This window comes from Delphinapterus leucas, chromosome 9, assembly GCF_059928025.1.
Source record: "Delphinapterus leucas isolate spDelLeu-1000000601 "Yukka" chromosome 9, BTC_Dleu_Yukka2, whole genome shotgun sequence".
Lineage (NCBI taxonomy): Eukaryota > Metazoa > Chordata > Mammalia > Artiodactyla > Monodontidae > Delphinapterus > Delphinapterus leucas.
The window spans coordinates 70,867,903-70,894,597 of NC_143137.1; the positions used below are offsets into that span (position 1 = coordinate 70,867,903).

A 26,695-nucleotide genomic window follows, 5' to 3' on the forward strand; every position below is an offset into this window, starting at 1 on the left:
ACCACTAGAGCTAATCAATGAATTTGGTAAAGTTGCAGGATACAAAATTAATGCACAGAAATCTCTTGCATTCCTATACACTAATGATGAAAAATCTGAAAGAGAAATTATGGAAACACTCCCATTTACCACTGCAACAAAAAGAATAAAATACCTAGGAATAATCCTACCTAGGGGGACAAAAAACCTGTATGCAGAAAACTATAAGACACTGATGAAAGAAATTAAAGATGGTACCAACAGATGGAGAGATATTCCATGTTCTTGGATTGGAAGAATCAACATTGTGAAAATGACTCTACTACCCAAAGCAATCTACAGATTCAATGCAATCCCTATCAAATGACCAATGGCATTTTTTACAGATCTAGAACAAATCATCTTAAAATTTGTATGGAGACACAAAAGACCCCGAATAGCCAAAGCAGTCTTGAGGGAAAAAAACAGAGCTGGAGGAATCAGACTCCCTGATTTCAGACTATACTACAAAGCTACAGTAAACAAGACAATGTGGTACTGGCACAAAAACAGAAACATAGATCAGTGGAACAAGATAGAAAGCCCAGAGATAAACCCACGTACCTGTGGTCAACTAATCTATGACAAAGGAGGCAATGATATACAATGGAGAAAAGACAGTCTCTTCAATAAGTGGTGCTGGGAAAACTGGACAGTGACATGTAAAAGAATGAAATTAGAACACTTCCTAAAACCATACACAAAAATAAACTCAAAATGGATTAGAGACCTAAATGTAAGACTGGATACTATAAAACTCTTAGAGGAAAACATAGGAAGAACACTCTTTGACATAAATCCCAGCAAGATCTTTTTAGATCCACCTCCTAGAGTAATGGAAATAAAAACAAAAATAAACAAATGGGACCTAATGAAACTTCAAAGCTTTTGCACAGCAAAGGAAACCATAAACAAGACGAAAAGACAACCCTCAGAATGGGAGAAAATATTTGCAGATGAATCAATGGACAAAGGATTAATCTCCAAATATATAAACAGCTCATGCAGCTCAATGTTAAACAAACAAAGAAGCCAATCGAAAAATGGGCAGAAGACCTAAATAGACATTTCTCCAAAGAAGACATACAGATGGCCAAGAAGCACATGAAAAGCTGCTCAACATCTCTAATTATTAGAGAAATGCAAATCAAAGCTACTATGAGGTATCACCTCACACCAGTTAGAATGGGTATCGTCAGAAAATCTACAAACAACAAATGCTGGAGAGGGTGTGGAGAAAAGGATACCTTCTTGTACTGTTGGTGGGAATGTACATTGATTCAGCCAGTATGGAGAACAATATGGAGGTTCCTTAAAAAACTAAAAATAGAATTACCATATTATCCAGCAATCCCACTACTGGGCGTATACCCAGAGAAAACTGTAATTCAAAAAGACACATGCACCCCAATGTTCATTGCAGCACTATTTACAATAGCCAGGTCACGGAAGCAACCTAAGTGCCCATCGACAGACGAATGGACAAAGAAGTTTTGGTACATATGTACAATGGATTATTACTCAGCCATAAAAAGGAACGGAATTGAGTCATTTGTTGAGACGTGGACGGATCTAGAGACTGTCATACAGAGTGAATAAATTCAGAAAGAGAAAAACAAATATCATATATTAACGCATGTATGTGGAACCTAGAAAAGTGGTACAGATGAACTGATTTGCGGGGCCGAAGTTGAGACACAGATGTAGAGAACACACATATGGACACCAAGGGGGAAAACCGCTGTGAGGTGGGGATGGTGGTGTGCTGAATTGGGCAATTGGGATTGACATGTATACACTGATGTGTATAAAATTGATGCCTAATAAGAACCTGCAGTATAAAAAAACAAACAAACAAAACAACTAATACTAAACTTTCTTTGGGTTATTTGTATGGAAATATGTTAATATAAATGTTTCAGACATTTCATGAAATTTCTAAAAATCTTATATGTTCTGGTATAATGTTATAAGTCATAATTCTAGTTATTACTTTAAAGTGTATATCTCAGAAATAACTAAATTTCCTTGTCAATTGCATTATTATGAACTTTCATCAAATCTTTAACTGTGGTCATTTAAAAAAAAAGAAAAATGAAAAGGAGTTTCCCAGATGGGAAAGAGTGGAAAAGCATTCTGGATTACAAGAACAGCATGTGCAAAGGCATGGAAGAATGAAGGATTTGTGTGGGTAATACCAAGAAATTGTATGTTCGTGAATTTTGAAAAAGAAAGTAAAGGATCAAGTTACTAAGTCATGTTGTGGTCAGAACCTGAATGGCCTTGGAGGCCATGGTTCTTTGTTCTTGGCACTGATTTAAGGGTCCTGAAATGGGAAAGATTCCATATCCATGGGATGTCTGATGAACTTAGTGATACAGCCAATTGCAAATGTTTGTACTTTAATTATATGCCATTGCTATAAACAGTTTTGATCAGTCAAAAAATAAGTACAGTATATTTTGGGTGCTTGCTATTTCTAAAATTTGGTAGTTGGCACCCAACTAGATCGAATTTTGAAGTCAGAATTTAATTGCAACATTAAAAGAAAATGTTGTTGCTATTTTCGGAAGCAAGCATCCCAGCATTCTCTTGATTTAACTTGGTGATAGGTAATAGTTTGGTATGGTAAATACCACTCGATCTTTGTGGCAAGAAATGATGTTTCTGGGTTTATTTTCTGATGTCTGCTATACTTTTATTAGCATGTGGAAATTAGTCTTATTACAGCTCTGAAATGTAGTATCCATCCAGATGCTAACTATGACTATTAATTTTAGGTGATCAGAATCCCATTTATTTCCAAAATGATAAATATTAAAGGTACAGCTACATAATAATGAAACACACTTTGTAGTATAATATAAAATTAAAAATTTGAGGCATACCAAATAGCAAAGTTAGAATGCTAATTTTACTTAATTGGAATTCTCCCAGAATTTTTATTTTCATAGCCCTATAGACCAAAATAGTGTTTTTGTCTTGAAACTAACATTTGTACTAATAGTTTGTGGTGTTATAAATACCTTGTACATACAGAGTTTGGTAAACATAGCATAGGTTAGCCAAGCTTATACAATTTGAAATACAAACCAGTATTTCAAAGTAGATGCTGTTAAAAAGAGAAAATGGTCTTTTCATACCTTGAATATTAAGTGGTCTTCTTCAGTCTATGAGCAAGTTTAATTATTTTCATTTTGAAAAAGTATTCTGTAATAATAATGTTTAATTTGAAATTGGACCCAAAATAGATAATTTATTTATACCTTTAGCCATCTAATCATTGCTTTGGAAAGAATGGTCTTATCTACTGGTTCTCAAACTTCACTGTTTATCAGAATCACTGAGAGGGCTTGTAAAATTCAGATTCCCACCAGAGATTTTCATTTAGTAGTTCTGGCCCAATAAATTGCATTTCTAACAAGTTCCCTGATGGTCCTGATGCTCTTAATCTGCTAAAAATAGAATAAATCATGGCTCAGCACATCCAATTTGAAGGTAAGAGTTAGAGAAGAAATGATTTTCAATCAAAGCAAGGCAAATAATTCTAGAGGTTTGTTGAAGTTGTTGTTTTGTTTTCTTATGGAACAGTCTCCTGGAATTTCACTGCTGATGTGTTTTCGCAGACCCTTTGGGTCCAGGCAAGATTTCCTTTTCTGAAGATCATTTGGTAGCCAATTAGGTTGTTACAGTACAGAGGAATCACTCGTAAACTTAGTGTCCACTATTTAATAAGAGACAGAAAATTCAGAAAAATAAGCTACTTAGTTCAGAGTAAAAATTAGTACATTATACTTTCCCTCTCCTTCCTGTTCCTCGGGGATCTAGGAATCAAGTCAGTTGCCTGCAGGCAAGTGTGTATAACTTTACTGATGTGACAGTACTTTGAGAAATGTGAGGATGGGAGCAACAGCAACACGAGTGAGAAAGAGTGAGCGGAGGACTTACAGCTCTTGGTGAGTAATTTGTAGCTTTCTTGTAAAGCACAATTCAGTACTTCAGGCAAACAAGTTTTAAATCTTCCTGCACCTGGATTCTAGAACCATAAGTTTTGGTACTGCATGAAAAGTTTGTGCTTGATTACAGATGAACAGAGGATGTATTATTGTGGTAGAATAAATTAGGTTCTGCTACCTCCTTTGCTTTTTTCCAGTGGAGTCTTCAGTCATGTTATTTGTGGAAATTTTGATGACATGTAGATTTTTTTAATCCATAATTTAAATTTTTAATTAAAATTGAATTTAAATGTTTAATTTTTTTTGTTTTGCCTATATACCCATAAAAAGAATTGGAATTATCATAATTATTCTTGAATGACATTTTGCATTAGGATTCGATGCCCATTCCCATTTTTTATTAAATTGGGAACCTGGTTTTTTGCCCTATTCTTTTTCACTTATTATTTAAATAAATGTAAAATATAATTAGATCAATTTCCAAAATGTTTATTAATTGAATTAAAATTTATTATATTACAATTTCAAAAACTGCCCAGCTATTCTAGGCTGACATTTGTATTAGCTTCTTACTGTTCTTATAATATAAAATTTATTATCTTTTTTCCTTGTCAGTAAATTGGTTTTATAAATACCTAGAAAGAAACTTAGTCACATTTCTTTACCAACGTTGTTGAGATGATATGAGAAGCATTACCTCAACATTCTTAATATTTAAGTTCTTGGATAATAGACGTAATCAATATACTTGGTGGTAGGTTTTAATAATGCTATCTTTTCCTCCCAGAAACAAGTGGTGTCTATTTTATGACAAGCGTCCAATGTCTTTTCACTCTAAGTTTTCATTATCAAGAGTTGAAAGACAAGACTGCTAATGGCAAAAAATGCTGAAAGAATGCAGGGATGAAATATGAATAAACCTCAAATTAAATAACTTGGTCAAAATGAAGAAGACCCATTATTTATACTGTTCTACGTGGATTGCCCTCTCCTGGTACCTTTGAGAATGGAGAATTACTAACTCTTTTGAGTTTTATTTTATTTTATTTTTTATTATTATAAAAGCTTTGAGACTATTTTTTGTAGATTGAGGGCATAATTTAAATGTAAAACGACAAGAGATGTATATTACGTCAACGCAGATGGTCCCCAATGTCAGTGGTTCAGTTACCGAGCCAAGTTCGTCCTGCCCAACTCACAGCAAGCCAGAACGCTGAAACACTGGAGATTTGCAGCAAAGAGAGGGCTTATTCGAAAGGCAGCCCAGCGAGGAGACAGGAAAACAAATCTCAAAGGCCAAGGGCTAGGGGTATTGATGGGATAAGAATAAAGAAGCAGGGTGGTCTGAGGCATGGGAGGCATGGGGAGCCTCGGGAGCGTGGGGAGCATGGGAAAGGTGATTGGAAAAAGGTGCGGGAATTGTCTTTAGGTGCTGGTATAACAAAGCTACAGGCCTCTGCAAGTTCAAAAGGTCACCTCACGGGCCCTCGGCATGCCCATTTGAAGAGTCCGTGGTCTTACCCAGTTTTAACCACCTCAGCTCAAACCACATGCAGCTGACTCCAAGTTCCTGGAAAACTACTCAGGCAAACATCTTATTGTGTAGACCACCTGCTCTCGGAGGACATGCAAATCTTAAAACACCTTGATTAGTCCAGGCAGGTGAAATGGATTTGGCTAATCATTACCCAGAGTTTCAGTTCCATTTACGATTTTTCAGCTTCACTATGGTGCGAAAACAATATGCATTCAGGAGAAACCACAGTTGAAATTTCGATATTCTATGAAGATGCTGGGCAGCAGTAGTGAGCCACAGCTCCTAGTCTGCCACGGTGATCACTGGGTAGATAACTGATACACTTGAAACCATTCTGTCTTTCACTTTCAGCACAGCATTCAATTACATGAGATATTCAATACTTTATTATAAAATATGCTTTGTGTTAGATGCTTTAGTCCTCCTGTAGGCTTCTGTAAGTGTTCTGAGCATGTTTACAGTAGGTTAGGATTAGCTATGATGTTTGGTAGCTATGATGTTAGGTATATTAAATGCATTTTGACTTAATGATGTTTTTCATTTAGAGGTTTATCGGGAGGCAACCCCATCTTAAGTCAAGGAAGATCTGTACTAGGATTTTTGCTGTCCCTCTTATGTTTATCACTAGTTTTACATATTCTGTTTAAAACCACCCTGAGACAATTAAGAGTGATTCTATTTTTCATAAGTAGATAATATTAAAATTTATTCTCAATATCTCCGATAATTATTTGCATTGTAAGGGACAAGATGGTGGACTGGAAAACATGAATGCTAGACCTACTTAGCTAGAGTACCTGTTCGAAACTAAGCAAGTCTCTTCAGTCATAACTCCATTAATGAGTGCTTTTGCATCTTTCATAACCCTCTAAAAAGTCTCTTTACTTTCTTCATGTGTAAAATAGGGAGATCATTTGTACTAGGGGAGTGGATTTCAGTTATTTTTTTCCTTCCTTTCCTTTCTCAGCTTTACTGGGATATAGTTGACATACAGCACTGTATGTTTAAGGTGTAGGGCATAATGATTTGACTTACATACATCATCAATGACTACCACAATAAGTTTAGTGAGCATTCATCTAATATATCATCTAATATAGGTACAAGATACATTGAAAAGGAAAAAATTTTTTCTTGTGATGAGAACTCTTGGGATATACTCTGTTAACAACTTTCATATAACACATAGCAGTGTTAATTATATTAATCATATATTAATTATGTTTTATATAATAATATAACTATTATGTTGTACATTACAAATTCCTAGTACTTATTTATCTTATAACTGGAACTTTATACTTTTTAACCACCTTCATCCAATTCTCATCCCCCTACCCCTCACCTCTGGTTATCACAAATCTGATCTCTTTTTTTCTTTATGAGTTTATTTGACTTGGAAGTATGATTGACCTACAACACTGTGAGTTCCTGGTGCACAACATAATGATTGGATATTTCTATACATTACAAAATGATAGCGATGATAAGTCTAGTTACCATCTATCACCATACACCATATTTTTTTCTTAATATAAGAAGTCATTATTCAAAACAAATCTTACATACGCAAATGTAAACAGATGAAAATGAAGCTGCCCTGGTTCAGGGAAGAACGTCTTCTGGAGAACACCGAGTCAACTCCCAGGTACCTTGGCATCCTGGGGGACAGAGAGTTTGGACATCATTATAGATAGACAATGTCTAAATTTCCTCCCAGGTCTAAAATGCTGTGGTTGCTTACATAATCTCTGAGATAAATTGCCAGGTCCACAGTATTTCCATCCCTGTAATTTTATACACCAGTTTCTTAATTGAGTGAAAGTTTACTTGCAAAAGCAGATGGAATTAAACAGTTTTTCCCATTGACAGGAACATAAGATTTTCATGTTTAGCTTAAGTCAAATGTAATTTGGAATAACTTTTTTATAAAAATTCTTATAACTTATCTGTTCAAATATAATTGCACAGTAAGTAGGAGTTAATCTATGAAAGTAGGAAAATTCAGTGCCATTTTCTTCAGCAGTGAGTTATCTGCCTAATGACTTAACATGCTTCCTCCTTTTCATCAAAAGTCTGTCTCCGTGTTCTCTTTCTTCTGCCCCACACTCTGCTTGACCAAGATCCCTCCTTCACCAGATCATCCTGGGAACCTTGAAACGCTCTGCTGTTTCCCCTTCCTTTTCTGTTGCGACTAATGCTTTAGGAGTTTTATTTTTTCTTGCTGATCTAGTTTAGAAAAAGGAGAAGAGCTCCCATGACCAGTGGATTTTTCATTTTGGGGTTTGCTCTTGGGAGTGGCTAGATGCTAGCAACCCAATTTGTGATGCAGAATTTATTTCTCAGATAGAAATGATGTTCACTGTACACCAGAGACCATAGAATTTTTAGTACTAAATACTATATAGCTCCTGTACAGGTGAATTCCACAATGTGTGTTGGTCTGGGGATCTATCAACTATTATAAATGCTATTTCTATAGAAAAGCGAGGTCTGTGTTTCAGGCAATCAATGTAGAAATGAATGCAGAACATTCATAGTTGGGGACTGACCATATTTATTTATTGATCCACAGGTGCATATAATCTGTAATTCTGCACCATCCATAATAAAGTACCAACGTTTACTTTTGCAGGTGAATTGAATTTAGTCTAAGAGGCTGAAATAGAGGGAACGTTTTTAGGTCTAAGCTGTGTGCATATATATATATATATATATATATATATATTAGATATAATAGAAACTGAATGCAATAAAATTGATAGGTGGTACTAAGATTACATTAAGATTTGTGAAACAGGACAATTGCCTTACAAAAATAGCAAGTAAAAAATCATGCTAGTCCTTCATAAACATTTTATTCTGGGGTGTGCTTGTTTTCTGAAACTACCTCTACTAAATCTCCTGTCAGTCTTAAAACTAGAAGGCAGAAAAGCTTCTAGTGCTACAGCCAACTGCAGTGTAGCCAGAGAAACAGGCAACAAAAATAGAACACCAGGATTGCTGAGCGTGGGTGAGGCAGAAACCACATTATGAGCAAAAGCTTCCAGTATTATTTTAGAACCAATACAGAGCTCTGCACTTCTCTCCTCTCTCTTCCAAAAACACATACTACAAAAATAAAATGAAATGAAATGTATGTGCATTTGCCCTCTTAGAACTATGATTCTTAATTTTTTTTTTCCCCCTTCCTTTCTTTGGAAGCGAATCGCCAGTATGGAAACAGTGTGTAAAAGCAAGCTTGGAGGGAGGAAAGAGTTAATTGCTTTTAAGGCCCTGCAATAGAGAATTATGGTTTGAAAGATAGAGGCTGGACAGCTGGGTTTGCTGGGGTATTTTTAAATGCATTAATGCAGGCTCCAATCACTCGGCCATGCTTGACCTATTTTTGGCTCAGGCCGACCATTGTTCTATTTCTGTGCCTGTGGGCCATGCTGTTGTTGATTCATATGCAAATGCATTATCACTAGCTTTAGCCAACTTGAGCTGAGAGAGACCAGAGAGGGGGAAGAGACACACACAAACAGATAGGAGAAGGGCACCGGCTGAAGCCACTTGCAGGACTGACTGACGGTTCTCACAACGAAACTCTAGCAGCCTGAGGAACTAAAAGCCAGGTTTAATTGGTTTCTTTTTCTCGTGGGTAGAGTTAATATTTTTCTACTTATTTTGACAAAGCAATAACCCCGAAGCACATTCCTAGTTCCCACCTGCTTTTAGGTTCCGGTGTAGCCTAAACTCCAGAGAGCCTTAGCATCCACTCGGTCCTTTCTGCTTTGTACACAGGTTGGTAACGTGGGAAAAGTGTCCAGGTCTTTTGAAAAGTGTGTGTTAACAGAGAGGAAACCATTGTTGAAGCTGATCCTCTGCTGCTTTTCCTCGGGGTGGAGGGAGGACCAGCCAGGGTAACTCCTGGGGCCCGTACACTGAGCAGCGATGAATCTTTCAGTAGCTGAAGTAAGAGTGATTGGAATATGCTGCAGACAATTTATGAGACTGACTCGTGTTTTTCTTCAGATGGGGTGGCTGGACGAGAGCAGCTCTTGGCTCAGCAGAGAATGCACAGTATGATCAGCTCAGGTAAGACCCTTTTTTCGTAACCGAGACCTTTTACGTGTGAAAAGGGGTTGACTTTGGGAAATGAAGCTCTGGAAAGCACCTCTGTTAAGGGTTTGCTGCTTTTTGGTGTTGATGTTGCTATTTTCTTGGCGTCTAGGAGGGTTTTAGATCCCTTCCATTACTGTTCCTGTGAATATTCAGTCTGCTCAGGGACAGGCTGCTTCTGAATGAAATCTCTAAGCTTCTGATGAAGGATGGGACTGAGATAAGTAAAATGTACTTGGGGGTGTTTTGCCTGACTATGCCACTAGAAAAAGGAGATCAGTACTGATTGTAAGGGTATTCTGATGGGACTTTAAAATAATCAGGTAAGTTCCTATCGGGGCTGCAGCTTACATTGCAGTCTCCTCTAGCCGGATGATTTTATATTTACAGCGTGCCTACAGAAGCACATCTATTTATAGGCCTACCTTCTGAAATGTGTTTGCTACAGGAGTTGTGAAGGTAGTTTTAATTGTGGCTTTTTCTCCTAAGCCCAAAATGAAACTGCTTAAGGATGAAATAAAATTATTATTAGCAGATGGTTATTTTAATTTTCTTCAAAACATTTGGGGAGTCTACATTGTCAGGCAGATGCGAGGGCATAACAGACATATAAAGGTGTTATATGCAGGTGCAACGTTTTAAAGAATAACAGTAACAGATTCCGATTTTTAGTTTCCCCGTGTATGTGCTTGTGCCTTCAAGGAGCTGTGCTGATGGAAGATGAAGCTTGTCAACTTTATCAATTTCTGTTTGTTAAAAGAGCAGACTCTCCAGGCGATGACACATACTTGTAATTGTTGCTTTTCATATTTATTCCCTACAGCTAGTTCCTAAAGCTTGGGGGACTTTTGTTTTGTTTCTCTTCTGAGTTCTTCCATCTAAATTGGCTTAAAGTTCTCCCTCACATCTTCTGTGTTCCTGTGTGCACTTAATCGTAATTATAGATCACCACCTAGATTTCCATGATAAGAATGCGGCATAAAGCAGCGTCTACTTGGTAGAGCTAGAATGGAAAGAAATATTCCACAGGTAGGCATAATGTCTGTTTTAGTATTGAACACCTTCTCATCTCTGGATCTATGTTTGAAGCAAGTTTTCTTAAACCTTGGTTACTTAGGATGATCTTAAGGTGCTTCTGTTGACCCCAATTTTTCAATGAATCAGAATAAAATATCAATTTTGTGTAATTTGGTGTGTTTACACTTAAGTAACAGGACTTACATTAATTAGTAGTGCCTGCTTATGGAAAGCAAACGTACCAGAATTTCATTATGGTTTATTATCTTTGCGGCTGTAAAGTTGACAAAAGCTTGCGGAGGGGTCAACCGGAATGTCTCTGATGGAACTGGTCACTTAGCATTTTATTTTTTAAATATCCACCAGCTCTATAAAAATTACTATTTTAGATGTCTTTTCAGTACTGCACTTTATCCTTCTAGTCCTTACCTCTGTATTACAAGTTTACTATTTCTTTCACGTGGTAGAAACAAAGCTGTGCCTTTCAAGCAGATACTGTCTGCTGGCATTGAACCTTGCTACAGGTGTTTGCAAGCTTCACTGTTTCTCAGCGTCTTTGATAATCATACATAAATTTACTCCAATTTCAGTTGAGATTGTCATTTTCCTGACATTTAATGATTTTTATACAAAGCAACAGTATTTTCAAGCAGGGAAGCGCTTGAGACTGTCTGTGCTATTGTCAGTTTTACAGGAAGCAACATTTAAGCACCAGCTATTAAATGAAAAGTGATGTCAATTGACATCAACTCCCAAACCTGTCTGATATAAATAAGGAAAAACTCCAAGTTCTATTTATTTTTAAAATTTGAAACATAAAAACATTTGCATTCTTCCCACCATGTCCTGTAACATTTGATTTTCTTTAATATATTATTATATGCCCTTAAATTTAATTCCCCTAGTTTTTATTGTATACTTCTGAGACAGTGGCTCTCAAAGGTGCCGTCACCAGGAGTATTTTACAAAATACCGATGTCTGGGTCCACCCCTAGAGTTTCTGATTTAAACGGTATTAGAAACATCCTGGACATTGGGATTTTAAAAATCCTGAGCAATTCTAATATGCAGCAAACTTTGGGTATCACTGATACAGGGGAAGGGGGAGGTGATGGGATGCTGGTGACCCATATCAATAGGATTGGCCCTTTAAGTTAATTGCTAAATTAGGGGTGTGTTTGTCCACATTTAGCTACAAATCTTGTTCAGCTGGCTTTTGGACCAGTGGCAGGGATGTGATTGATAGGCTTAGAAATGGTTGGAGTCTTTGGATCTGAAAGAGAAAAAGATATATTGTGGCAGTGCAGGGTGGAGGGGGCACTGCTCGAGGAGTGGAAAGCTCTGTGTTCTAGCTAGAGCTCTGCTGCTAACCAGTTGTGGAACTGGTTTACTCACCTGTAAAGTGAAGAATAATGATGTCCTCCTGCTTACCTCTTGACATTTCTGTGAAGTTCAAAGGTAACATGTCATTAACGTGTGCACTCACTGTTATTATTGCTATTTTTAATGAATAAATCTGGGTTTCTGGCTCTTCAATACCAAGGTCCATCTTGCTGAATGAGCCAGATGAGCTAGATTGCATGTCACATGGGGGAATGACTTTTAGTTTTGATAAATTTTCTTTAGTTATCTTATAAATCAGCTTTTTGTTTTGTTTCCCTGCTCTGATAAGAATTAAATTCTTTCCTTGGGTAAATGGTGACTTTAAATCAGAGTAGCATGGGTATGTGTGTATTTTCTGTGAAATGTCTTCTTAATAGTCAAAGGCAAAGAAGCTGCAGAATATGTAATTGAACAGTGAGATCCCAACAGCAGATTTCTTGAGATTAATTGTTTAAAAAGCTTTGTTCTGTTGTTAGTCGTTGCTTTAGAGTTTCCATTTGTTTTTCTAGTTGTGTTGGATACTATGCATTAAGCTAGATGACTTTTTTCTTCAGGGCTCTTTATATGCTATTAAATTGCAAGTGTTTTATATGGTTCCATTTTTTTCCTAATACTGACCCAGCCAGGCTAGACATCTAAAGTAGAATTAGGTTCTACAATGTAGTCTGTTAATATCTTTTTAATAAAAAGCTTTATAATATTGAATCTCGGAATTTGGTACGAGTGACACATTTTGCCAGGTCGGTCTCCACTTTTGTGGCCTGTGTGGGCCAATATAAGTGATAACTGGCAGAAGCTGAAGCATGTGCAAACATTGACTCAGGTCACTCAGCAGTAGCTGGCAGAATTCGGGGTGTTCTGTTGCCAGGCATGTTGCTTAATGCGTTGGACAGCAGAGCTTTCCAGACAATATTGGGATGATTATTATGAAAGAATTTCCTAGAGTTTGTACAGCATCAGTGTAAAATACATTTACAATAAGGAAAAGTCGTGTTTTCACTATGCATTCTTATTTTTGGGTACAAAAGAAAAACATTTAAATCTAAATTCTGAATTTCTTTTGAGGAAAATGTTTCTTTACCCTTTCAGAATCTTTTATCTCCGTGGTGTGTATTGTCGAGGGAAAAGGAACATTTTAGATTCAGTAGTCATTTATGTCTACTTGGAAAGCAGAATCTAATTATGAAAATGTAAGTCTGTGAAATGCTCCTGTCATGTCAAGAATCACTTCTGGTATTCCCCATAATTACTATTTTTGCTGTTCTCTAACTCAGGTTATCTTCACTTACAAGGCTGTTATCAATTGAAATATTTGATACGTAGCAATCAAAAAGCTAGATATAAGTAGGCCCATTGAGGATGGGGACAAGAATGAGTATTTTCTTTTTCTGTGGGTGACACAGGTGGCATAATTGTTGCTGTGTGCTTTAAGTAAGAAAATTCAATAAAACCCCTCACAAGAATATAATAAGCCCAAATTCTGAATTTAAAGTGGCGAGTTTTGATTTTGGAGATGAGAAATTTGTAAATGTACGACATAATGTCTCACCACAGATAGATGATGAAGTGACCCTAAAATAGTATAAGCCAGCAACCCACCCCCAACCCCATACACAATACTTAGCACTGACTGAGCGAAGAAAATGATATGACCTAATGCAACATATCTCAGAAACTGGTAGTTAAGGGAAAAAGGGAGGCAGGGATCTTTGATCAGAACAGAGAGACTTAACAGGGCCTGAATCCTGTTCCTCCTTAGAATTTTACTGACAAGAGGACAACTTCCTGAAAATTCTCACTAACGTTCCCGTATCTGGAGAGAAGCAAACTGAGTGGATATCCTCAGCTTTTGGTGGCGGTGGTGTTTTTTCTTGCAACTGAGGAATAGTAGAAAGGATTCTGGAAGAGAAACTGGTGAAATGGAGGAAGGTGAACAAACACTGTGTCTCTGGAGAAATGAAGACTTCAGAGCAACACTCTAAATTGGGAAAATGACCCATAGCTCTTTGCATTGAAATACCCTTCCCCAACTAATCTTATAGATCCCACCAAGAAAAAAAAAAATCAACTTCACTGAATCCATGGAATTGTCTAGTAATTGCTCCCCACAAATAGGAAAATAAATTCCATAAAATAAGAGCTCAGAGATGAGATGATATTGATAAAACAGTAGAATGGGATGAAAAGGATATTTTAGGTCTAGGGAAACAAATTTAGAATGAAAACATGATGATTATAGAAGAGAAATACTCATTAGAAATAGCGGGAAACAATAGGCACCAGTGACAATCTTTACCAACAAAGAGGAAAGGCTGGAGACAGAGGGATGAAAAAGGAAAATGGATTAAAGCAATTGGAGAGAAGTCAATAGTAAGAAAGACAAAGACTGTAACAAAAAGATTATTTATGTCCTTGAAGTTGATATTCCAAAACGTTGAAATAGAAGATCACTTTGTAAAAATGAAGAAAGATTATTTCAGTGAAAAGGAAAAAAGAAAAAGAAATCTGCAGATTGAAAGAACTCCCGTCTTTTAGGAAAATTTGCTGCAAGTGCTCATCACAGAGACATAGCCTAACTGGGCTATTGAATTTCAAATGATAAATAATTCCTCAGGGGTTCAGGCAGGTAAGGCAAAGATCTACAGTGAGGGAGAGGGGGGAGGAAGGGAATGTGTGAAACTCTAGAAGCTTTATCAAACTTATCCAGCACTCAGTGCCAGAAGATAATGGAGAAAAATCTCTGAAGCTGAAAAAGAAGTACAACACAGTGTTCCACCCAGGGCAGATGTTATTCAAGTATAGAGAAAATAGGTAGGCAAGTTCGACATTCTCAAACATGACCTAGACTGCTTGACAGGGAAACCCACTCAATGAAAAAATGAGCTTGAAACAAAAGCAAAAAATGAAATTCAGTCGGAAGTAGAGAAAGCATAGTAAGGTTAATGGGGCAAAAATTGAATCCTTTTTAAACAACTATGAGATTGTGCTTGTAGGAGAGAAAGCAAATTTTATGAAGTAGGGCAATGAAAAAATATTCATAAAGCTCTCACCCATATGAGGCACTGGGGAGAGGTGAAATGCAAGGATGTGTGAAAGTGCTAATATCATCTCCTTTCTGAGCAGGGACAGACTCCCTGCTGCTTAAAATAGAAACACGTGGTTAAAAAAAAGATCTAAATAGTGTCTTCATTTAATCTTAGAGATATCTTTTTGGAAATAGTACCTCATATAGGAAGGAAGCATTTAGTATGTTTATAGTCCCTTCAGTTACAGTTTTTCATTATTAAATTCATTTAAATTTAATGTTTTTTAAATAAAAATAACTTTGGTGATATGATCTCATTTTATAAGAGTATATTTTATTTGTCAATCTCCCAGAATAATTCATATATAAGTAGAAGGAAATCAGGAAGAACTGTGTGTGGAGGTGGTTGGAGGGGAGCTTTGGTTTCCATTGTCATGAGTTTTTGCCTTGTGTATGAATTTTTATAATATGCATATATTTTCTAAAGTGTTTCTTACACACCCACACATGAAGCTACTGTGCCAAAATGCTAACAGTGATTAACTGTAAGTAGTAGGTATATAAGCTAGGTTGTCTCCCATCGCGAGTAACAGAAAATCATATTCGAAGTAACAATGACAAGGGAATTTACCATTTAGTGAAATAGCATGGTACTCAGGCAGCACCAGGCGGGTCAGTAATATCAACAGGTTCTTCAAACTGTTCTTCTCTGCTGGCCTGAGAGTTTGTATTGTCCTAAGTCTGTTTCCTCCAGTAGTCTAAAATTGATTGTAGCAGTTCCAGACGTTGTCTATGTGCATGGTAAATTCCAGAGACATAGATGAGAAAAGTTTGCTTCCTTGGATGTTTTCTTAAGGAAGGAAGTTTTTTACCCAAAATTTCTCTAGCAGGTTTTCCTTCATAACTCATTGACCAAAAGAGCATCACCTGCCCATATATTAGCAAGTCATTGAAAAGAAGAATGAGACCCCTATGATAGCTCCTTAGGACCATGACTGAGCCAGGGAGGGTGGAGGCTACAGCTAATAATCTAGTTTCTATAAGGAAGAAGAAAGGGTGAGCAGAATAGATGTTGGCTAGGCACCACAGTATTTGCTACAGTGTTTGTTGGTGGTTGGAATTTTCTTCTTTGTAATTTTCTTTAGTTTGTAATTTCTCAAAATACAAATAAGTGAAGGAAGTGGGCTATGTAATTTCTCTTTCAACTGAATTGTGTTACTTCATTTTCATGAAGATATGCATCCATTTAAACACCAATAAAATTTTTTAATAGTATTGAATAGAAATTAATTGTGGAAGAAGACTGGATGCCTCTAGGTTGCAAGTCATTTTTTTAGAAAGGAGGAAAATCAACATTGTGAACTGGTGCGTTACAAGCATTTATTAGAAATTTGAGTAAAATATTCATTTCTTGTTGGCTTTGAGGGATACAGAAAACATTAACAGAAATTTATGTCATAATATGTAAACTTTTCGGTATATTAAGGAGGGTTTTCTTTAAAATATTCAGAATGCAGTTTCTTTGCCAGTATGTTGTTACAGTTATTACATTTTCAGAGTAATGAACAATTTTAACAATCTGGAATTGTAACTACATTTTAACATTTTTTTTCCTGAATTGGAATACTTTGAAAACAATTTAATTGGAATAAAAGCCCATGAAAATGACTTTTAAAACAAGCCTTCTTTAGATGAAATTCAAAGATATTTTGGCATGTGCTTCAAAACAGTGTGTCAATGCCATGGTCTATCCCATTCTTCAAAGGAAGTTGAGGTTCTAGTGGTTATTAGCTTGAGAGGCGAAATGCCCTTACAACGACAGTTTTCCCTTTTGTAATCTTGGGAGATTGACAGTTGGGATATGAAAGGACAAGAAAATACCTTGTTCCCACTAGTTCTATTCTTCTTCCACTAAGTCAGTTGCACAAAACAAATTTAATTTAAACAAGTGTTTTTACAGTACTAAACGACGTATACTTTTAAGTGTTATCAGAGAACATTTTGTTTAGGTGCTCCATAAATACAAAACTAAGTCATTCTTATGTTTTATAAAAATATCAGTTCTATTCATTATCTCCATGTTAAATTTTCAGTAGTGATGGGCCTTTTATATATGGTGTTTTAAAAATACCCAATAATTAAATCCAATGAAAACTACATTTAAGGAAGAAGGAAATTTACCAAACCACAGAGTGTAACTAGTCATTTACTTATGATTAAACTCTTTGCATGTTGATAAGGTTGGAAATACCCCAGAACTTCACTTTTTTGCTTCTTCCCCTCATGATCTACCACTTGTGTTTGAGATGTTCAATTCGTAATTTATATGCAGTATTGACACAATTGTAGCCATGTGGATGTCATTTTCAATTATTCGAGGTAAGTTTTGGTGGGTGGCTAAGGCATGACATTTCCAAACTCGGTTAAAATATGAGAATGTCATGTAGTTTCTTCAAAATTTGAAATTAAAAGCAAGCAAGAAAAGAAACCTGGGAAAATTTCACTGAATTTCCATTAAATTACATTGTGGCCTGGGAGTTCTTGCTTTAGTAGAAACATGTTTACCCAGAAAGTTTTCAGGGAACCCCACATAGGGTGAACTAGAAAAGCTGTTGGTGAATTGAACTCGATTTTAAGTTTTATTTGTGGTGATGTTTTTTGAATCTGCTTTCGAATAGAATTCAAGTATGTATTCTGAGTCTGTGATTTTATATCAGGAACTACTCATTTAGATTAGAAACAACAATTATCAGTATTAGATAACATTTTTATGGTTTTTCTGCCACATTCCCCTCTGATCCAGTTGTTGAGTCTCAGTTTAGGAGGTCAGTGATTGGACCTATATATTCTCACCTTTTTTTTTTTTTTAAATCATTGTCATTCTTATTATTGATATAATGAGCTAATGTTTCAAAGCTTTTTCTGTACCAGGCATTGTTTTATCATTTAATACTCTCCACAGCTTGAAGAGGTATGCAATAGTTGTAGCATATTTTGCAGATGGGGACATAGTTTCAGTGAACTTACGGATGGTCATCGTGGCTAGGAGCTGGCAGGGTCAGGTATGAACTTGTGCTTGTTTACCATGTCCCTGCCACTTTTTCTCAAAGAGAAAAATATTTAGCATAGGATAAAGTTTTTCACATCTGTTTGGTGCTAAAAATGTGGAGTCAACTGTACTTATAGACAAACATCTAGGTACACTTCTTAGTCCTGGGATGTTTACAGCTCACATAAGCAAATCTGTTGAAAGGCTTTCTGGAACAGCCTTACTTCACAGTTCCAGAGCTTGATATTTAAATTGGAGTAAGTTAACAAGATTCCGAGGTGAGACCAACTTAGGCAACCTCCAGAATTCCATGAGCTTGATAATACATGGAGTAATGAGCAGACACTGTGGACAGAACCAGTATTCCCCATGCAGTTTGCCATTGCTCACAGTAACATCTCACAAAGCATAAAGATAAGGTTTATACCACTTCAAAAGAACACGATTATTAATGTATTTTAGCTGGAGAAAGTTTGTTTTTCAAATGTTAGCACTGTGGGGCTCAGTTTCTTTCAACCAAAGTATTTGAATTATACCCACCCTGGTCTTTACCTAGAAATAGGGGCAAGGAGAGGTTAATAAAGTTTGCGTCTCCACTCAAGTCTTGCTTTCAACATGCAATGTCAAATTTTTGAGCCAAAGAATGATGTTAACAAAATTTAGATTCTGCCTATTTTGAATATATATTGGTCCAATTTGGGTCCAATTTTGGGTGAAAATTGGATGGAAGTGTCCAATTTGATATTACATTTTTCTTTATCTTGAGTTAAATTTTATTTCCTTGGATGAATATTGTATGTTCTATAGGTGGCTTATGCGTAAAATTCACCGATTAGATGCTAATCCAGTTATTCAAGACCCAACTCTTTGGTTTCCATCAACTGATTTTTATAATTCTATTTGCTCTGAGAATCTCAAGCCATCTTTATGAATCAATACATTGCAAAAGCATTATTGATTGTCATGTTAATGACCAACATAATTTATTGCCTTCCTAAGGGAAAGAAGCTTTCAGAAGATCATTAAATGCATTAAAATCTGCAAATGCCCACATGTCTGTGGCTCTCTTTAGCAGGCTGACTCCTTTGGGTCAGTTATTCTTAGCTCCGTATTTCTATCTTATGGCATCGCAGGTCTAAGATTAGCTTGTTAGGCGTTATCATGCCATCTGAGTTACCTCCTAATATAACTCTACACTGGAATGATTATTTATAGAAAGAGCATTCTGTCATTTTTGGGTTATTTCTAGTAGTTTAAATAAAGAAGAATAACATTCAAGTGAAACCACAGATTCCTTCCTGCTGCCAAAACAACATGATAACTGTCTGCTTAAGGGGCAATAATGTTTAAATGTGTGCTTAGGGTGATTGCAGAATTCTTTTTATCACTGCCACTCTGACAGAAAGGGGAGGCCTTCGGATAGTGATGTATAATGCTTATGGAAAGGCAGCGAGGCAGCCTTGATGCTTTCTGTCACAGAGCACAGAAGACTCTGGTTGATGATGACAACATGAGACACTCAGGGTTTATTTTTAGAAACAGACATTGCTAAGCTTTCTGTTTGGTGTTAATATGGCTCATAAACAGGGCTCCTTGCTGTTGACCCTTCCAGTGAAAATGGCATTTTATACACCCATACACACACGCACAACCTTTTTTTTTTCTTTTCTTACTTTGCAAGAATGACTCTGTTATTAAGAAAAATATTAGAAATTTTTAAAGCTAGTAAGTCTAAATTCTATTAAATTTCTCTAGTAGATATAGATTACTTTTAAAATCCCATGAAGATTGGGTTTAAGAGATGGTTTATGAAAGACAATTGAATGTTTTAAGTACAGTGAATATACAGGTTGGCTGTAAGGTGTGGAAAAATAGGTGAATATACATACTAAATGACTTTTAATAATACATTACAATGCCTGTAAAATATATCATCTGTGCTTCTGGCTTTACTGTGGCAATATATAAAATAAAGCTATAAAAGATTATAATTATGATGCATTCATGTACATTACTGATTTTAAATAGATGAAATAAAATCTTAATATATTTTTTAAAAAGTTGATACAAGCCTCTGTTAGTTGTTTTCGTATACCTAACTCTTGATGAGCCCAACAGATTTCATGTACAGTAAAATGTACAGTTTCACATTTGAGAACTGTTCTCTTAACTTACTTAAACTGTGCACTTAATTCAGAACTTAGTAATTGATATTTTGCTTTAAAATTAGAATTGTGATTTTAATCTGTTAAATTTACATTTCGTGTTTCCTGATTATTAACTCATCATTAAATGATGAAAATGTTAAAGTGGTATGTTTCATATTACACCTTAGTCAAAATGCTTTAGAATGAATAATCTAGAGCTCTGTAGGAATATTCATAATTCTGTTACCAATTATTTACTGAAAAAACATATTATCTTTTTAAAAGATAAATATTTTTGTGCTTGTGCTCAATATAAGGAATCCACTGATCATTAAGAATTTGCAAAATGATGGACAAAAACAGGAAACACACAGCAATTCAGGTGTATTCTCAAAGAAGCCAAGATGTAAATAAATTCAGAGGGGTGGAAGTAGAAGCAATTATAGGAACCAGTTGCATCCCAACCACTCTTAATTAGCAGGTTGAAGGTTTGGGGAGGGTGATGTAATTGTTTGAAGCTTTGGAAGCTGAGGCAAAACAGTCATTCATCTGTCCATCTTTTCACGCAGAAATATTTGAGAGTCATCCATGAGCCAGGTACTGTTCTAGGAATAGAGGCTCTACCTATGAAACAGGGCAAGAAGACACATGGTAGACTGTTCAATTGAATGATGGATGGGTAAGGCTACTTCAGATAGTAATAAGTACTAAGGGAAAACAAAATAGAAAAATGGGATAGAAAGTGACTGGTAGCAGGGGTGGTATTAGCTATGGTAGTCAAGTAAAGCCTTTTGAGGATGCTAAGATATGAAGAACATCTTCCCAATGAAAGTAGGTTTTCCATCAACATTGCATTTGGGTGAAGTCAAATAGAATGAAAGCACAGTTAGAAAAGAACAGAAAATATTATGGAGCTATTGTAGCCTCCACTTGCCTTATGTGAAGAATGGGGGAACTTTTATCAGCATGTCAATGAGAAAGCCCCAGGGAAAGGCTGTTGGCTACGATTCTCTCTAGTTTCCAAAGAGACTGTGGAATCAGCTGAGCTCTTCCTAGGATTAATGCTGTTGACTGGAAATTAAGGACCTTGTAGAACTCCTTACCTTTGCTCCTTCCTAAAGATTCATCTTCGCCCCTATTCAAACTCTTACCTCAACTGTGCTGAAACTGCTTACCCAAGCGGTATGAACGATCCTAGTAGTTTAGTGAATAATTCCTCTTCCCTGGGGGCCAAAAAGAAGGGGAACAATATGTCCTCATAGGGAAGAAGAGAAGTCTGAGAACATTTTCTCATGAACACAATATTGCACATTTTTTTAAGGGGTATAAAATACAGTATAAATTACAGTGTTTATTGAGCACCTATAGTATGCCAGGTACTTAATTCAGGGAAATCATGGGTCAAATAGCAACCTTGTTAGGTGGCTGTAGAACTGTAACTTACAAATAAAATGTTTGGAATACATAATCTTCCTTGTGTTGGCTAGTGAATAGATTTGTGACAAATTGTTGCAATAGTTGAGCAAGGAAGTACTTCATGGAGGTGATAGAACTATTTTTAAAAAAGAAGAAACAGCAGTGTGCTGGGAGCTGTTTTCCCCACATGTTCTGCTCTCTCATGGATAAGGAACAATGATGGTTACACATAGGAGAATGCACAAACATTTTTGAGGGACTGACACATTATCTCACATGCTTGATGCCTCATGGGGTTTTCCCTCAACATTCCAATTGGTCTAAGTCAAATGGAATGAAAGCACAATTAGAATAGAGCAGGAAGTGTTCTGAGGCTATTTTAAACTCCACTGACATGCCTTGTGGAAGGGATGGGGAAACCTTTATTAGCGGGTAGGTGAGAGAGCCAGGGGAAGGCTGTCAGCTACAATTTTTCTCTAGCCTCAAGAAGACTGGGACTGAGCCAGACTCCTGGCCAATGTGCTTTGTTGGATTCACAGTGTAGCTGTGAAAAATAGTTAATAGCTACCTTCTTTTTCTTCTCCAAGGATTGTCTTATTCAATCAATATTTATTGAGTACTTGACAGCTATGTTTTTAAGCTAGATTTCTTGTTTATCTGTTATTATTGTTTATATATTTAATCAGCTATTTCCTTTTTCTGAAATACCCTTCTGCTTTATTCCACCTAGTATTCATTGGAGAAATTCTAACTCTTGCAAAGCCCAGTTCAAATGTTTCTATATCTCTAAATTTTCCCCAAACGCCTGCAATACTTCCCCAGTCATAATATTAATCTCTCTTCTCTCCTCTCTGTCTTCTCTCTCCTCTCCATCCCCAATAATCCTTTATTACTCCCTTAGAACATGCCCATTTTCTGTCTTATACTGTGGTTATTTATGTACCTGTGTCTCCATCCCCCCCAATTAGTTATGTGCTCCAAGAGGAAAAGGATCATGTTTTACTTCTATTTTTATTCCCTGCAGTGCCTAGCACATAATTGATCCCTGAGACTATTTTTAAATGAATGAATGAATGATTAAACAGTACAGTGGTATTGTACACAGTCTGTTTTTGGTTTTTTGAAATGTTTCCTTCTTTTATGTAGAAAATAAGTCCTCAGTTATTTGTAAATTTGAAAAATACAGACTTTTGAGGATGTTAGAAACTTTGACTCAAAAATTTAAATTATTCATTACAGAATGTAAGTTGAGAATGATCCCCAGTGCTTCGACAATATGTATATGAACCTTTAAATGTTTCAATTATTCTTAACAAAGGGAATTTTGGAATATTCTTACTTGAGTTGATTTTTCAGTGAATAATACCAATAGAAATTTCATAAGATACGTGTCTGCATTCAAAATGTTCTGTGAAATAGCTAATTTAAGACTGCCTGAATGTAAATGCACTCTTTTTTATCCAAGGAGAAGAGTAAATTTGGTTGTGCAGGTGATTACAGGTGTACTTTTATATTATTCAAACACCATTTCACATTTAATCCTATTTTTCTCTTTGTGATACTTTTTATGTAAAGACAGTTTTCTTAGATAAAGGACAAAAATGAATGGATTTTTGGGTTAACAGCAGTATCAATTTGAAACAGTTCTGCACCTTGCATTGCTATTTAGAACTCATCTTCATTTCTTCAGTCACTATTTAATTAGCTATGTTCTTTGAGAAGGGGGCAATGAAAGAAGATTTTTTTTTTTTTTTTGGTAAACACTTTACTGATCAAATTTTGAATGCCAAAGGTATCAGTAATTTTAAAAATTATCTGAAGTAAAATGTCAGAACAGGGAATTCACAGAGTGAGATACTAAGGAAAAACAGATGGATGGAATGAATCAATCTGTATACAGAGCTATTCAAGGAGAAGAATGAAATAAATATATTTATGTCTTAGTGGGAGAGGAATGATGAAAAGAATAGATATAACATATGTGGGGGAAAAGACACATAATTTTTTGTGGTAGTCCTTTTGCCCTGGTTTAGGCTTGAACTCAGCACAAGTTAGGATAAATTAAGGGCATTAAGGCTCAGAAAATTAATTGAGTTGGTTAAAAATATAAGTATGAGCCAAAAAAGGAGTTGGATAATAAAACAAAATTTTGCAACCTAGCCATTGGAATCAGCTTAGTAGAGCACAGGGAATGAATGCACACCCGTGTTCTTTCAGTGACTTTGCAAATGCTGCCAATTGTATTTTCTCATCATTAGTCCAAGTTAAGTTTCTAAGTCCTGTAATAATCATTTTGAGATGGAACAAATCAAGGTTGGTTGATCTTGGATTCGGAAGTTTCTCATTCTTATATTAACCATTACCAAGAAATAAGGATTAGTTCAAGCAAAATTCCAAAGGAATATAATTTTAAAGCTATAAACACAGTAAATTGAAAACACTCATTTGTTTTCTTTTCTGAAGATGAACATAAAATGTTAAAAAAAATTGCCTTGGTATCAACTTAACCTAACTTGTATATTGTAAGAAGGAAAACAGTGTAAACAATCTCAGGCAACTAATGATTAAACACAATAAAAACAACGCCCCTAGTTTAAAATCACGTCCTTCAGATTCTAATCAAGAGTCAACTCTCACTATTCGTTATCCCAATAATTAAATGGAAATTACCTCTACATCATTATCCTGGAAAGAGTAATGATTCTTTTAAAAAAAATTTTTTTTCAGCACATAGTGCTAAACCTGAATATGGATATAACTTTAGAAAACCTTATGAGTTCATTTTTAGATGACTAGAAAATATATTAAATTGCTTTGTAGACAAGGGAAGAGAACATCTTTCTATTTCATTATCTACTGCCCAGTCATGTTCCTTGGGCACTGAACCAAAATGGGGTAGAGATTATTTTTATGCTTCACCAATCATATATGTGAGAACCATTTTTCCCACATCCCTGCCATCACTGAATATTGTCAGATTTTAGATATTTTTACCAAATTGAGAGATGAAAAATGGCACAGCATTACTTTTTTATGTGAATTTCACTGATTACTGGTGGAGCTGAATGGGTCTCATATGTTATTAGCCATTTGGATTTTCTTTTATGGAGAAATAATTTCACCAGAATGCTTAAAGGGAAAAAGTCTATCAGTGAATGTCATCTGTTAACAGACTAAAGGAAAAACCAATATGATCATTTCATTAGATGCAGAAAAACATTTGATAAAATGCAGTACCTTTCCAGAATAGAAACTGTATTAAACTAAGAATAGAAGAAAAAAGTAAATGTTATAAATCAAAACCCTATCTGAAACTTTATATTTAATGGTAAAATTAAAACACATTCTCTTTTATGTCAAGAACTTTGTCTTTGGAGGTCCTAGTCAATGTTCTAAAACATAAACATTCAACAAGAGATGTAAGATTTTTAAAGGGAAAGAAACTAATTGAACTAATAAAGAGCTCAGTTTAGATTGCTCAGTACAAGTTCACTACAACATAAAAATTGAAAAGATTGTTTTATGCCAGAAATAACCAAGCACAAAATGTAATAAAAATGATAGCATTTATAAATACCAACTGAAATTTTTATGGAGAAATTGATAAAATTATTGAAGGCATATAAGAAAACTAGAAGAAAATTGAGTTATTCCGTGACCATGAATAGGAAGACTACTTTTAAAAATTAGTTATTCCAAAATTCGTCTATAAATCTCTTTGTTTTTAAAACAGCTAACTTTAAAAAAAATAGACCATTCATAATTCAAAAGTCAAATGTACTTAATATGATTATATAGTAAGTAACCTATGTGTTATTATATAGTCTGTAATTCTCACTTCTTTTCCATTTCCAGCAGCCATTCATTTCCATGCTTCAGATAGCCTGATATCAATTTCTTCTGTTTTTTGTATGTTAGTACAAATTCAGATAAAATCCTAACAGGGTCTGTCAGAGAACATGGCATACTAAATTCTAAAATGCTAATGTAAGAGTAAGTGTGGCAGTTTAGTAAAACAACAGATTAGGAGAAGAAGGGTAGCTACCAAGTTATACAAAGTTGTATTAATTATGATTGTTTGGTTTGGGCAGGGACACAGTTGCATAGATCAAAGGACAAGAATACAGAATTATTTTTAATATCTTGGTGTATGGCAGGCAGAGTTTGCATCACAGATCAATGTCAGAGGACAGACTATTAGTTAAATGTTTTGGGAACAATTAATATATTTAACTTGTAAAATTACAGTCAAATGATGTTACATTCAATACTCTATTTTTATAATACCATTGTTATCCTGTCCTGTTGGACAGGTTACAACTTCTGTAAAGCCAATGTATTGTGTAATGTGTGTAGGGTCTTGCATTTTATGGAGAGATGAGAAGTGATTTTATGAAGATATGGGAAGAATTTTAGTTAATTTAACTAAATTAGGTGAGAGAAGTACTCAGTGTTTATATAGCTCCCCAAGTTTCAAAAGATGATTTAAGATTAAATTAAATAAAAAATTCAGATTTAAGAGTACCATTGAGTAAAATAGGGATAATAATGCAGTCAAGTAAAAAAGGTAGATAGCAGCACTGTCCTGAGGCCTCATCATACAGCAGCTGCTGAGGAGTGCCTAAGAAGACCCATGAGGAAGTGATTTTTTTCCTAGTGTTACTGAGAAATAATTGACATACATCACTGTATAAGTTTAAGGCATATAGCAGGATGGTTTGATTTACATCTGTTGTGACATGATTACCACAAGAGGTTCAGCTAACATTCACCTTCTCATATAGATACAAAAAAAGAAAAAAGGAAAGAATAAAGGAAAACAATTTTTTCTCCTTGTGATGAGAACTCTTAATGATCTATTCTCTTAACAGCTTTCCTGTGTGTCACACAGCAGTGATAGCTGAAGCCATCACATCGTACATCACATCCCTAGTACTTACTTATCTTATAACTGAAGTTTGTACCTTTTGACCACCTTCCTGCAATTCCCCCTCTTCCTCCAGAACACTCCCCCCGCCCCACCCGTGCCACCACCATCTCTGG

At 35.6% G+C, this 26,695-nt stretch overlaps 1 protein-coding gene across 12 annotated transcripts in view; it reads left to right on the forward strand.

The window, feature by feature from the left end:
* Positions 1-391: 391 nt before the first annotated feature.
* Positions 392-26,695, forward strand: part of HDAC9 (histone deacetylase 9) — a 196,710-nt gene continuing 170,406 nt past the window's right edge. For 3 of the 12 annotated variants that reach the window (XM_089917699.1, XM_089917698.1, XM_089917700.1), the window contains exons 1-2: positions 9,259-9,297; positions 9,529-9,591. In XM_089917699.1, coding sequence (XP_089773825.1) covers positions 9,570-9,591 — 22 coding nt within the window. In that variant the 5' untranslated portion in view covers positions 9,259-9,297; positions 9,529-9,569. Of the gene's footprint in view, positions 3,975-8,614; positions 9,298-9,505; positions 9,592-26,695 lie in introns of those variants that run through there. The other 9 variants (XM_089917696.1, XM_022587747.2, XM_022587757.2 and 6 more) reach the window with 8 other exon arrangements.